Here is a 12,793-nt window from a genome sequence, read left to right as displayed (position 1 = left end):
AGATAAATGTAAATCTAGACTGGTTGCCAAAGGGTTTCATCAACAAGAAGGAATTGACTATACAGAAACTTTCAGTCATGTAGCCAAACCAACAACTATTAGACTAATCATTTCATTGGCAGTTCACTTCAACTGGGTAATGAAACAATTAGATGTTAGTAATGCCTTTTTACATGGGGATTTAGCTGAAGATGTCTATATGCAACAACCTCCAGGATTTGTTGATCAAACCAAACCACATTATGTATGTAAACTACATAAATCTATATATGGTCTGAAGCAAGCTCCCAGAGCTTGGTATGATAAATTGTTACAAATTATTCTCAGTCATGATTTCAAACCCTCATTAGAAGATGCTTCCTTATTTGTTCAAAAGTTTGGCTCAAGGATTACAGTTCTTCTGGTTTATGTAGATGACATTATTATCACTGGGAATTTAACTGAGTATATTTCTCAGTTTATCAATCATCTTAATACATACTTTCCTATCAAAGACTTGGGCTCTCTTCATTATTTTCTTGGTCTTCAGGTGAAAAGAAACTCAGAAAACCTCTTTCTTAGTCAAACTAAGTATGCATTGGACTTATTGGAGAAATTTAATATGACTGGTGCTAAACCCTGTAGTACACCAGTCTCACTCTCTACTTCACTCACTGCTTCAGCTGGTACTCCATTAGAAGATCCAAGTGAATACAGATAATTAATGGGTGCTCTACAATATCTTACTTGGACAAGGCCTGAAATTGGTTTTTGCAGTGAATCAGGTATGTCTTTATATGCAAGCTCCTACTGATCAACATTTTATTGCAGCCAAGAGAATTCTAAGATACATCAAAGGCACTCTAGACTATGGTATACTGTTTTCCAAAGGCCTTCTTACATTACATGGATTCAGTGATGCTGACTGGGCAGGATCAATTGATACAAGAAGATCTACAGGAGGTTTTTGTATATTTTTTGGTCCTAATCCAATTTCTTGGTCTAGCAAAAGACTAGGTAGTGTCTCAAGAAGTTCCACTGAATCACAATACAGGTCTCTAGACAACACCACAGCAGAAATTGTTTGGGTTTGTCAACTACTTAAGGATCTTCATCTCTTGCTTCCTGCTCCACCATTGATATCTTGTGAAAATCAAAGTGCAGTTTCTCTGTCATCTAATCCAGTATTTCATAGTAAAATGAAACATCTGGCCATTGACTATCATTTTGTCAGAGAACTTGTTCAGAACAAAAACATTCAGGTCACATATATTTCAACTTGGGATCCAATTGTAGATATTCTCACCAAGGGACTGGCAGGACCAAGGTTTTCTACACTCAGAGACAAGCTAAAGGTTATCTCTAGTCACAACCTCCAGCTTGAGGGGGGCTAATAGCTGAGAGTCTCATAGAGTTCTCACGTGTGTCAGAGTGTGTGAGAAATGACTCTTATTGGCTGAGTATGAGATATTCACAGCCTGTCATGTTAGGACATCTTTTGTCTTAGTCAGGACATGTATAAATGCAGGTCTGCATTGTTTTAAGTGTGTAAGAATGAAAATCAGACTCTTGTCTTTCTATCAATGATAAAATACTACTAATGATAAGATATAGAACAACAGGGGAGATACTAAAGAGAGCGACTGACATAAAAATATATTGGCAAGAATAAAAAATATATTGGCAAGAATAAAAAACGGCTGATAGTCCAAAACGGCGTCTCAATAGGGATACCAATTGTGAAGGAGAAGAAAGGAGGTCGGAATCCGAGTCCACATAGAAATAGAAAAAAGGATAGAGAACTTGCACCCTATAAATACCATTGGTTAGCTAGGTCTCTTCTGCAGTTTATATCATTCACAACCACGTAGAGGAAAACCACGCTTTCTTGGTATATTTCTGATCATCATCATCATCATGTCGGCACCAAAGGGAAAGACCATCACCTTGATTAGTTCCGACGAACAAAATTTCAATATTCAGGAAAACATCGCCTTCCAATCTAGAACTCTTACCGCCATGATAGCTGCTGACAACCATGATAACACCGAGATTCTTATCCCTTTGACTAACGTGACAGGAACCATCTTGGCGAAAGTGATCGAGTACTGCGACAAACACGCTGCTGACGATGAGTGCATTACTGATGTAGAGAAGGACTGGGATGTGGAGTTTGTGAATGTAGATGCAGCGACACTGACACACTTAACGAAGGCTGCTAGTTTTCTGAAAATAAAAAGTTTGCAGAACTTGACATTGCAGAAAGTGTCGGAGATGATAAGATATAGAACAACAGGGGAGGTACTAAATCTATTCCCTGATTTATTCCGTGTCGAGGAAGTACCAGTCAAAAGATAATCATCAATCATAGCAGTGGCAGTGGAGGGGAGATCAAATAATGGGCTTTGGGAGTGTCTTACTTTTTATTTTTACGCATCAGTACGTGTTTAAGTAGTTATTAAAAGTATATTGCATTGTTTTAAGTGAAGTTATGAATTGTAAAACTCTTGCTGAACCATCTTAGCCACAGTACTTAACTTAGATAATAAAGTGAACTAGTTTGGTAGGATATACGAGACCGTCCCACTTCAACTCACTGCAAGGCACAACGGTACCGGGACCGTTAGGAAGGTGCGACCATGAAAAACAATATTGGTCGGATTCAGGAGTGCACTCGGAACGCCAGAGTGTACACTGTGAGCTAACAGAACAAAAAAAAACCGAAAAAATCATTACCAACACAAATAAAATAATCGTAACATTCTTCCATTCCATTTAGTCTTGCAAGAGTGGGCGGGGTATGAATACTGCTCGCATAATTCGATACGATACGCTCGTTTATAACTCTATATACATAGAGTTTGGATACTCCACATTTTCACTCGAGTTTGAGAGGTATTATCTACCTTCTTTTATGCGGACCAATCAAAAATAGTTTCCAGAATGGCAGGCTTCGGGTTTTTTGAGTTTTCAAAATTTTGTAATAACTTATTTAACTTCTATTTATGATCTGGAGATTAAATGAACTATAGGTTACAATAATCTTAAATAATTAATCATCTAAATGTAAAATAGAAATGAAAATAAGAATTTTAATCCAAAATATAACCAAAACACATGACAATTTGCTTTAGCATTAGAGTAAAAACCCTTAAAAATTTGAACGGATATCTGGCGGGGCTGTTCGGGCAGGTACCAGGCCAGGCTATCAAAAATTTTGGAAAACCCGAGCCCGCCCATCTAAACTAATCAGACCAAGTTAGGCGCCACGTGACGGACTGCAATAGGTTTTGGCAAACAACAGTGCAGATGAAAGGCCAACCAATCAACCAAAAGGCAAACTGTTTCTCTTCTTAAGTTTGCTCTCTTTGGCAAGCAATTCGCAGGACATGTTATTGACGGGGAAGGCAGTGACTAGTTAATGCTGAATCTCTGCTAAAACCCTGTAGGGATTTGATAATTGTTGTTCAAACCTAGACCTCTTTGGTGTACATAGAAGAAAATGGAGAGGGTTGTCGCTTAAAAATGCATCATCCCTTTTTTTCTACTAGTATAACACGCACGCGCGATGCGCCTGCCATTCCATTCTATACAGCAAAAAACATTCAAAAATATTTTATAACAAAAAAAAATTATATGCAATTTTCTACACGATACATTCCAATAGATCTTTAAAACACGAAGCCTTGGAAAAGTTTAAGAAGAAGAGCCTTGGTAAAACTCAAGTGGAGGAAGATATATTTTGACAGCAACTTACGAAAAATAAATAAATCTTATTATTTATTAAAAGTAGTGTAGTGTCCATGTGACAAATTGACATTGCCAAAAGTGGCAAATGAGCCATTTGGGAGAAGTGTTGGGAAGAAGAGAATCAAGATTTCTGGTGAACAGGTTTCGATATACTGACTCACCATTTTTTTAAGAAAGAGATTAGAGGAAAAGAGAGATTGATGTTCAGACCTTGTTCTTCCTCTTATTTTATTTTATTTTACACTTCAGACAAGGTTTTTTTCTTGGCATTTATAAACAATGTACGTATACATGGTAGATATGTGATTCATCTACTTTAGAAATAATAGAGAGGTTAATTTGTGGTTGGATCATGTACCTGATAATATGATGGAGAAAATTGTTATTTGTATGTTTTACCTATATCTTGATACATTTGATTTATTGAATTTCTAGCACAAAAGCTAGCCATTTTGTAAGTAATTGCTAGTTTAATTATTTTGAGATTGCAGAGGTTCCTAATGCAAGATTTTGGCAGTACTTACTTGAGTAAATAAAAATCAAGGAACCTTAATCGAATTTGTGATATTTTATCAAAAAATAAAATAAAAAAAAATATAAAGACTCATTTACAGAAAGCAATTTATGATCACATGCTCATCCTATAATTCGATTTGCATTATTGGTTTTGATGGAACTCAAAGATACTAACCAAAAATGTATGGAACTTGCTCATTAACTTAACATTTTGACATGTTACTAAACTTGAAAATACGACAACCCACAAATTGCAAAATGAGATTTACATGAAATGCGCCCAAAATACACAATGAGCACACAGAAAGTAAAATGATTATTCTTGTTTCTCTTATACACTATCAAAGAAGAGATCTAGACAGTAGTGAGCAATTTATCATGGTAGGTAGTGGTAAAACAAAAGCAACCATCGCCCCTTGGGATGTCAATATCCGATCGAGTATAGCTGTGCACAGTCAACATGATGCTGGTGCATTCCGAAACAAAATTCTGGGACAATCTAAACTAGCTCATGGCATAGGGAATACCATCCTTGGTACTTCTGGTGCAGTCATTCCCGGTTTTGCGTCACATCAAAACCAGATTCCACTTCCCTGTACGTATTGGTTGTACCTGTTATCAAGGTGAGGTGATCCATTGGAATAGAGAGCAGATCAATATAAGTTTGTCGTTTTTAGGAATTACTGGTTAATCCAATATTAGGAGAACCGGTTACTGTGTAGTCCGGCTCCAGAGAAAAATTATTCACCGGTCCAAAAACATGTTTTTGGACCAGAAAATTTATTCCCAGGTCCAGAGCAAGTGCAGATCATCGAAGGTGTATTTTCGAAATTCCCAAAACGCCCAAAATTCCATTTTCCCAGTTTCTACTTCTAGATCTAAGTTTTGGCGAAGATTTTTTTTTTCTCTCGAGTGAATCTTGGTGATGGAGGAAAGAAAGAAGAAGCAAGTGATAGTGAAGATAAAGAAGATTCGATAATGGATCAGTCAAAGAAAACAAGAAAAAAGATATAGATGCATCATTTTTGGGCTTTTCTAAAAAATTTATTCTTCCTATTCATCTGGATTTCGATGTTTAATGTTGGAAGACGAAGCTTGTCTATTCAAACAATATGATTCAACCGATTAAATTGATGGTTACTGTACTTTCTGTTTCCGGTTAGTTTGATTTTCAAAAAAAATTTAATTAATTTTATCTATTTTTGGTTTTAATTAATTTATTAATATTTTTTAGTTTCATTCTTAGTTAACAAATGAAATTCATAATCGGAAATGAACGTAAATATGTTGTTGAGGATATAATACTTGCTTATAAGACTGATTAGATAATTTCATTTTTAGGTTTTTATTTTGAAATTTGAATATATCTAACTTTATGAAAATTTTGATATTTTTGTTGTTTTCTTTATGAATTGATATCTTTCAGTGGAGTTTTAGGATTCACTAGTTTTAATTTTGATTCTTCTTTGTGTACTTAGTTGGGGTAGCTTTTGATTTGTTGGTGTTTTTCATGCATATCTTGTAGAATAATAATTAGGATAGGTTTTAGACTTTAGATAAATTAGTAGATAGATAATATTAGGATTTAATGTTTTAGGGTAACCCGAATGAAAGAAGAAACTGGAAATCTCAAGAACATGTACAGAAAGAAAGATCTCATTTGTACCCCCACCCACCCCCTTATTTTCTTATTGTTGTTCTTTATTAACCTCTGTATATCTCTAATTGATCATTTATGGACACTTTAAATCCAGTTACTTGTCTAACTAAACCAAATTCTGATTGATCCAGAGTTGGTATTACAGTGTCCTTGTATTTTGATCAGTAGATTAAGATGCAGACTAGTTGTAGATTTAGAATTGGGAGTTCTATACTTGGATTGAGTGTTGATGTGTTGTTATTTTTATGTTTGTACAGAAATTTTCATCACTAGTGGTATTGAAACTAGCATTTCAGAGTCTTGGAGTGATCTACGGAGACTTGGGCACGTCTCCTTTTGTATCATGTTATTAGAGATGGGATCTTAACTCCAGCCATATCAGGTCTGATTCCTATTCTTTAGTTTCATTGTGTCAGCAAGTAGGTTTTGTGTTTGATTAAGATTTCTTTGGCCCAATTACTTTATATTGATATGTGCTGCGAAAAATCAAATGTATAAGGGATATTAGTAGTAATTGGGTTTCTTCTTGTTATCAAATGTGTGATATCGCTAAGTTTCCAACCGTATATGTTGTACTAGGTTTTCACTCCTTACATATGAATATGTACTAGATTTTCACTATTACATATCAATATGTACTACTAGTATTTCTGATAAGTACTAGGTTTTTACTAGTATGTACTAGGTTTTCATTAAGTACATATTGATGCAATACTTATAAATATGTATTGGATAAACCCTTATAGTATGTGTTTATAAGAGCAAAATACCTTTACCACCATTTTCAGGTGAAGAATGATGTATCGTGTTGTGGGACAATTGATGAACATTATATAATTTTTAATAAAAATGAGAATAAATAGTTTTTTCTTGTTGTTGCTGCCGGTGGGCATGTGATAGAAACATCTCCTGAAGCATTCTAATAACAATTCTTGTTTGGAACACATATGTAGTGGGGTTTGTAAATTTTCAATTCTAGTTTTTTTGCAGTACATTTGTATTGGTACTATGACATCTACTAGGTTTTCACACAGTACATATCAATATGTACTAGGTATTCACATAGCACGTATCAGTATATACTAGGTTTTTAGTGCTTGTTATCTTCACTACATGTGCATACGCACCGTGTTTGATATCCGCAGAAATTTATCGGGTTCCGATTTTCTATTTTGATTTTGAAACTTATGTTGAACATATATAGACTGGTAGGCATGAAGATCATCTATGGGATAATACATCTGTATAAGAGAAAGGAAAATCAGGAATGGAAGCCAAGGCCCAAGGTAGTACTCTCTCCCTCTAAAAGATTCAAAAGTTTCTCTAAGACTGACAAATGCGCGCATTTAAACTGAAGAGTATGATACTCAGTATATATACATATGTACTTTGTTATGTCATATACTAAGTATCATACTAAATTTTGTGAGTATGATACTCATAAAACTGAAGAGTATGATACTCAGTATATATACATATGTACTTTGTTTTTACTCGGCACATATTTATATGTATTGCGTTTTCGCTTAGTACATATCGATCTGTACTCGGTTCTTGCTCAATATGTACTAAATTTCGCTAAGTTATATATGTTTCTTACAAATATTTCTTATGTATACCAGGTTTTAAAGTACGGGGTCTGAGAAAAAGCTCAAATTCAAATAAGAAATAATACCTGCAGCTATGGCCAATGGAAATGCAGCAGAAAAGTCATTGAGGTTAGAAGACTTGCAGGCATCAAGGATGAGAGAAAGAGACTGGAGAAATCAACTTGAAGAGTCTTATATACTCGGTACATATCAATATGTACTGTATGCTTATACGGTCAAAGGACTCCTTATCCCGGTTTCTTGCAGGCATCAAGGATGAGAAAGATGCGGAGGATTATCTCATCGATTTGAAGTGTCAACATGTACTAGGTCACCACTCGACACATATCAATACTAAAATTGGCTAAGTTATGTTATTAGCCAGAATTTATACTACAGGAAGATATGTACCGCCAGTAGAGTATTTTTATATTAATTGCATACAATTAGTATGTAGCAGTATTATAAGAAGAACCGAAGCACACTAATTTTTTTCTGCAGACCCTTTTGTAATAAAATAAGTTATGAGTTTAAGTTCTGCAAGGTTTTATAGCACATGCAAATATGTAATGCCTATATTTAAGGCTTGATACCCCTTTTTCAGTATGTTTCAAAAATATAAATGTAAACTAACGATATAGAAAAATAGTACAATATTGCAAAATAATGACGGAGAAAATAGTATTAGAGACGTTAATGTACTAAACCAATTGTATTACTTGCAACTTTTTCCAGCAAAACAAAATGCTCCAGTACATATCTATGTCTACAATACATGTCTATGTCTACTAGGTAAACATTCAGTACATAAGTCGACATTTGGCGTTGAGAAGAATATTGATCATAAACCATTACAAACTGGTCATGATCATAATTCACAAGAAATCTACAACAACATCCACGAACATCTCCATCTTTGTGCATTAAGTACATGGGCATCTAAGTAAAAAGCTTGGACTTGCTTTTCCAGAAAACGGAGTACCAAGTCTCCAGGAAGTAGTGCACCATATTCTGCTGCTAAATAAAGGATAGAGCTATGCCTTACATGCTTCCTTACATTAAGCAACTCATACTCATCTGGAGTGATCCTGCGAACCGCACTCAAACTTCCTGAAATAGCAAGGACCGAAAATGTTGGAGAGATAGAACCCATCTTGCACTTCAAAAGAACAAGAATGTATATCAGAAAAATAATAAGTGAGCTATGTCTCAAAAAGCCTATGGAGAAATGTCGCAACATTATACCTAAGAAAAAAGTTTGTAAATATTATATTAAATGAATAAGGAGAACTGTAGTTTGTCAAACCTACAAGCAAGTTACTGTTACCAGACTTCATCCCTTGTTGGCTTGACTTTAAACTCAATTTGTGATTCATACAGATTTTATACTCAAACTTTAAACTCAGTTTGTCATATTCAAACATAAATATGGGTTTTATACTCAATTGGTTTTTACAGTACATATTGGCATGTACTAGGTTTTCCATAGTACATATTGATAGGAAATGAGACAATGTTCTGATACCCACCGGCTGATTCGTCTATAACGGAACATCATGTACTACATTATCTCCATTTTTCACTTGAACATCATGCACTACATTATCTACGTAATGAAGATATTGTCAATATGTAATGTTGGTATTCAAACATCAGAAAACACAATTTTCCATTTGCACATGTCAATATGTACTGATTTTTATTCAAGCATAAAAGTGAAATTGGTTTTTTACAGTACATATTGGCATGTAAGGGTTTTCCATAGTACATATTGATAGGAAATGAGACAGCGTTTTGATACCCACAGGCTGATTTGGCTATAATGGAATATCTTGCACTACATTATCTCCATCTTTTATCTGAACATCATGCACTACGTTATGTACATAATGAAGATACTGTCAATATGTATTGTTCGTATTTATACATCAGAAAACACAAATTTCCATCTGTACATGTGAATATGTACTATGGGTTTAACTAGTACATACCGACAAAGGGGTTTACCCAGTGCATATTGATATATAACATAAAAATAACATGTATTTATCATATTTATCCATCAGTACATGTTGACATGTACTAATTGGAGAACAAATTTCTTTCAACAGTACATATCAAATCTAAACTAGGGTATGTAGCAGTACATATTGATACGTACTGTAGAATCATACACAATATACATACAATACATATCACAACAAAATGCAGTAGAAGGATTAAGCAGTACATATCAACGTTTTTAGCAGTACATATTGATATCTGCTGTAGGATCATATAAGGAAATTGGTATAAGAAATGAAAAAAATAAAAGTAAAAACATTACATATATTGGATTTGTATTTCATTTTATTAGAAGCAATACCTCTTTTCTCTTCGTCGTTGTTGGTTGAATACCAACATATTTCTTCTTCTTCTTTGTTGTTGATTGAGTATCAACATATTTTTCTTCTTCTTTTCACAATTTTTTTGGTTAGATTTGGTTTTTCAGTTGATTTTGTGATGGTTTCAATTGATTTTTGTAATGGTTTCACCGAATCTAGGGTTTTTCTCGTTTATTTTCTTCAATTTTGTTGAAGATTGATTACGGAGAAGAAGAAGGTAGAAGAAAATGAGAGGTTTCCTGGAAAGAGAAATTCTTTTGAGTTCGTTTTAATGGAAGAAAGAAAGAGAAAAGTTATTTCTCCAATATCTGCACGTGCAATAAAAAGGGCAGGCGTGTCTTTTTGCAAGACTAAAACATTTTTGGACCACCGATTAAATATTTTTTATGGATGGACCATGGATTAAACGGGTCGCGTGTTTCTGGACTAATCAACAAATTTCTCGTGTCGTTTAGTTGTTTGCTAGCTCAAGACTATAGGTTATTTTTGGGCCGAGCTTATCAGGAGTGCATTTTTCAAGAACCGTTTTTTTTGGGCACTACTCAAAAATAGAGGGGACTATTCTTCAATTTTTGGGTGGACATTTGAAATAATTTTGGGTCACCCCTTAACTAATTTTTTTTAATACCAAACTTATCCTTGCTAATTAAATTAGTGTGTGTAATGATTAGTTAGTGTTAGTGTAATGATTTAGTTAGTTGTTGCATCTGACTTAAAGATGTCGGATAATTCACATATTCAGTCGGATTTTGAGATTTTATGTAATCTCAGATCGGAAAATTCTTCTAGTAACATTAATGCTAGTACTTCAATTTTTATTCCTGATGCTGTGATTGATGAAAGTTTAGATGAATGGAGATGCAGTCTAATTGGTAGACTGGATCTGGTGAAGATTAAATTTCATGTTGTTGAGTCAAATCTGAGAAAACAATGGGAGTTAAAGGGTAATTGTCAATTCATTCCGATTGGAAAAGGTATTTTCATCATCAAGATTGAAAATGGTGAAGAAATGAAGATGATTTATGAAGGTTACTGGGAAGTTGAATCACATATTTTAAACCAGAATTACAAAAAACATCTGGTGCTTTTGTTTCGGCAATATTTCCAGGTTTATATATTGAGTATCGGAAGGAAAATATTCTAATGGCAATGGGAACACTACATCATTTTTTCGGTATTAGCAACGGCTGCGTGCTGTTGCAAAAGAGATTTGCAACAGCAGACAGCCGTTGCGAAGCGTGACGTTGCATCATTTGCAACTGCTTTACAGACGTTGCGAAGGAACATTCGCAACGGTTTTCGTTTCAGCCAACTGTTCTTTTGTGTGTTTGCAACGGTTCTAGCTGTTGTGAATAGGTTTGGCAACAGTTTCTAGCTGTTCCTATATTCTTGTAGCAACAACTTCAAGCAGTTGCGAAATTTAGAACCAAAAAACTTAGAACGACTATTCTTAGCTGGACCAGGTTCTATTATTCTGGTATCAAATTTAGCAACGGCTTCCAGCCGTTGCTAATATTTTGCAACACGAAAAGAAAGTCAAGTTGTAATTGACCTAGTCAAGAGTTCCCTGCAACATTTTCAGGTCTAATTCAGGCTAAATCACATTGGGCTCGCACTGTAACAACAAAGACATCTATTTCAACATAATATTCAGGCCAAGTGTTTGAAAATTTGTTCCATGAGTAGTTGTACTAAATTCTAAAACAAATTATTATCAACAACTTCTACCTGGTAGACCTATATGGATATCACTTGCTAAGGCAAGCTTTAATTTTCTCACCGGTTACCAACACAAGGATGGGTAAGTGGAAGTTCATTAATTTCCTGATTTGAGCATCTAGTCCACCTATGTCTGCATATGACTAGTGGTGCCTTCTCCACCTTCATAACAGACACCATGGAATCAACATCATCTTGAAGACGCCCGACAACGGAGAGAGCTTGAACAGAAAAACCCAGAATTATATTTCGAGTTATATTTCAGAACATAGATGAGATTCAAATAAATAGAAAAATCCTCACCGATCTATTTCCATAGATTCTAATCAATTTCCATCTAAAAACAAGCACCACCTTTTGCTCTTGGAAATGCACTTGCCTTGTGAATAAATCTTTGAATACGTGCACATAAATGTTCCAACAATTATTGCAGATGGGACAAGCAAAATAACTTGTATGCCTTTCACAAGTCACTAAGACATACATGTTCCACTCTAACATGAAATACATGCATAATAAGGTTAAACACAAGATTCTGATAGTCACTATAGTAGCTTTATCTAAGTAATACTCGCCATTCCAAGATGGGTATTTATGCTTGTGTATCATACACGACTTACAGAAAAATAGTGGCACTAAAAGCTAATAGCATCAGCACTAGAACTTTTTAAGAAAAAGGCGTACCATCTGATCAACAAGCATTCAACCTTTAAAGAGATCTTCCAGACATGTCCAAGTAAATCCATAACATGAACATTGTTTTCTTCTTCGACCCCAAACCATCTCACATTTGGTATTCCTGCTGATACATCAAAGACAAAAGAAAACATGTTGTCAAAAGCTTGAACACAACACACAAACCTATATGAGTAACAGAAGTAGAGAACATTAATAAAAATAAAATTGTTGAGTATTCATAAAAATAAAACCTTTAAGGATTCTCATGCGAGAGCATCAAAGTAGCAAGACAGGCTTCACCTTCAACTTTTGAACCTGGCAATCACAGATAATGTTGTTATTAGCTTCCTGAACCAAAATAAGTTAAACTCCCTTAACATCTGCAAACCCATAAGAAAGTTGAACAATGTATCTAATCAGTAAGCTCGATAATGAAAAAAATATGGATACCTGATAATCAATTTAACGACAACAAGAAAATGATCCACATAATAAACTTCTGACCATGGGTTTAGGAG

General features: G+C 34.6%; 1 protein-coding gene across 1 annotated transcript; it reads left to right on the top strand.

Annotated features, from left to right (window-relative positions):
- The first annotated feature begins 1,896 nt into the window (after positions 1-1,896).
- Positions 1,897-2,337, top strand: LOC113352218 (SKP1-like protein 1). The gene has a single exon (XM_026596063.1). It carries the CDS (start codon positions 1,897-1,899, stop codon positions 2,335-2,337), a length of 441 nt encoding a protein of 146 aa, XP_026451848.1.
- The last annotated feature ends 10,456 nt before the right edge of the window (positions 2,338-12,793 follow it).

This window comes from Papaver somniferum, chromosome 2, assembly GCF_003573695.1.
Source record: "Papaver somniferum cultivar HN1 chromosome 2, ASM357369v1, whole genome shotgun sequence".
Lineage (NCBI taxonomy): Eukaryota > Viridiplantae > Streptophyta > Magnoliopsida > Ranunculales > Papaveraceae > Papaver > Papaver somniferum.
This window is presented reverse-complemented; position numbering and strand designations above follow the sequence as displayed.

Coding starts and splice junctions, on each gene's coding strand:
- LOC113352218 (XM_026596063.1), top strand. CDS start 1,897: ATGTCGGCACCAAAGGGAAAGACCATCACCTTGATTAGTTCCGACGAA.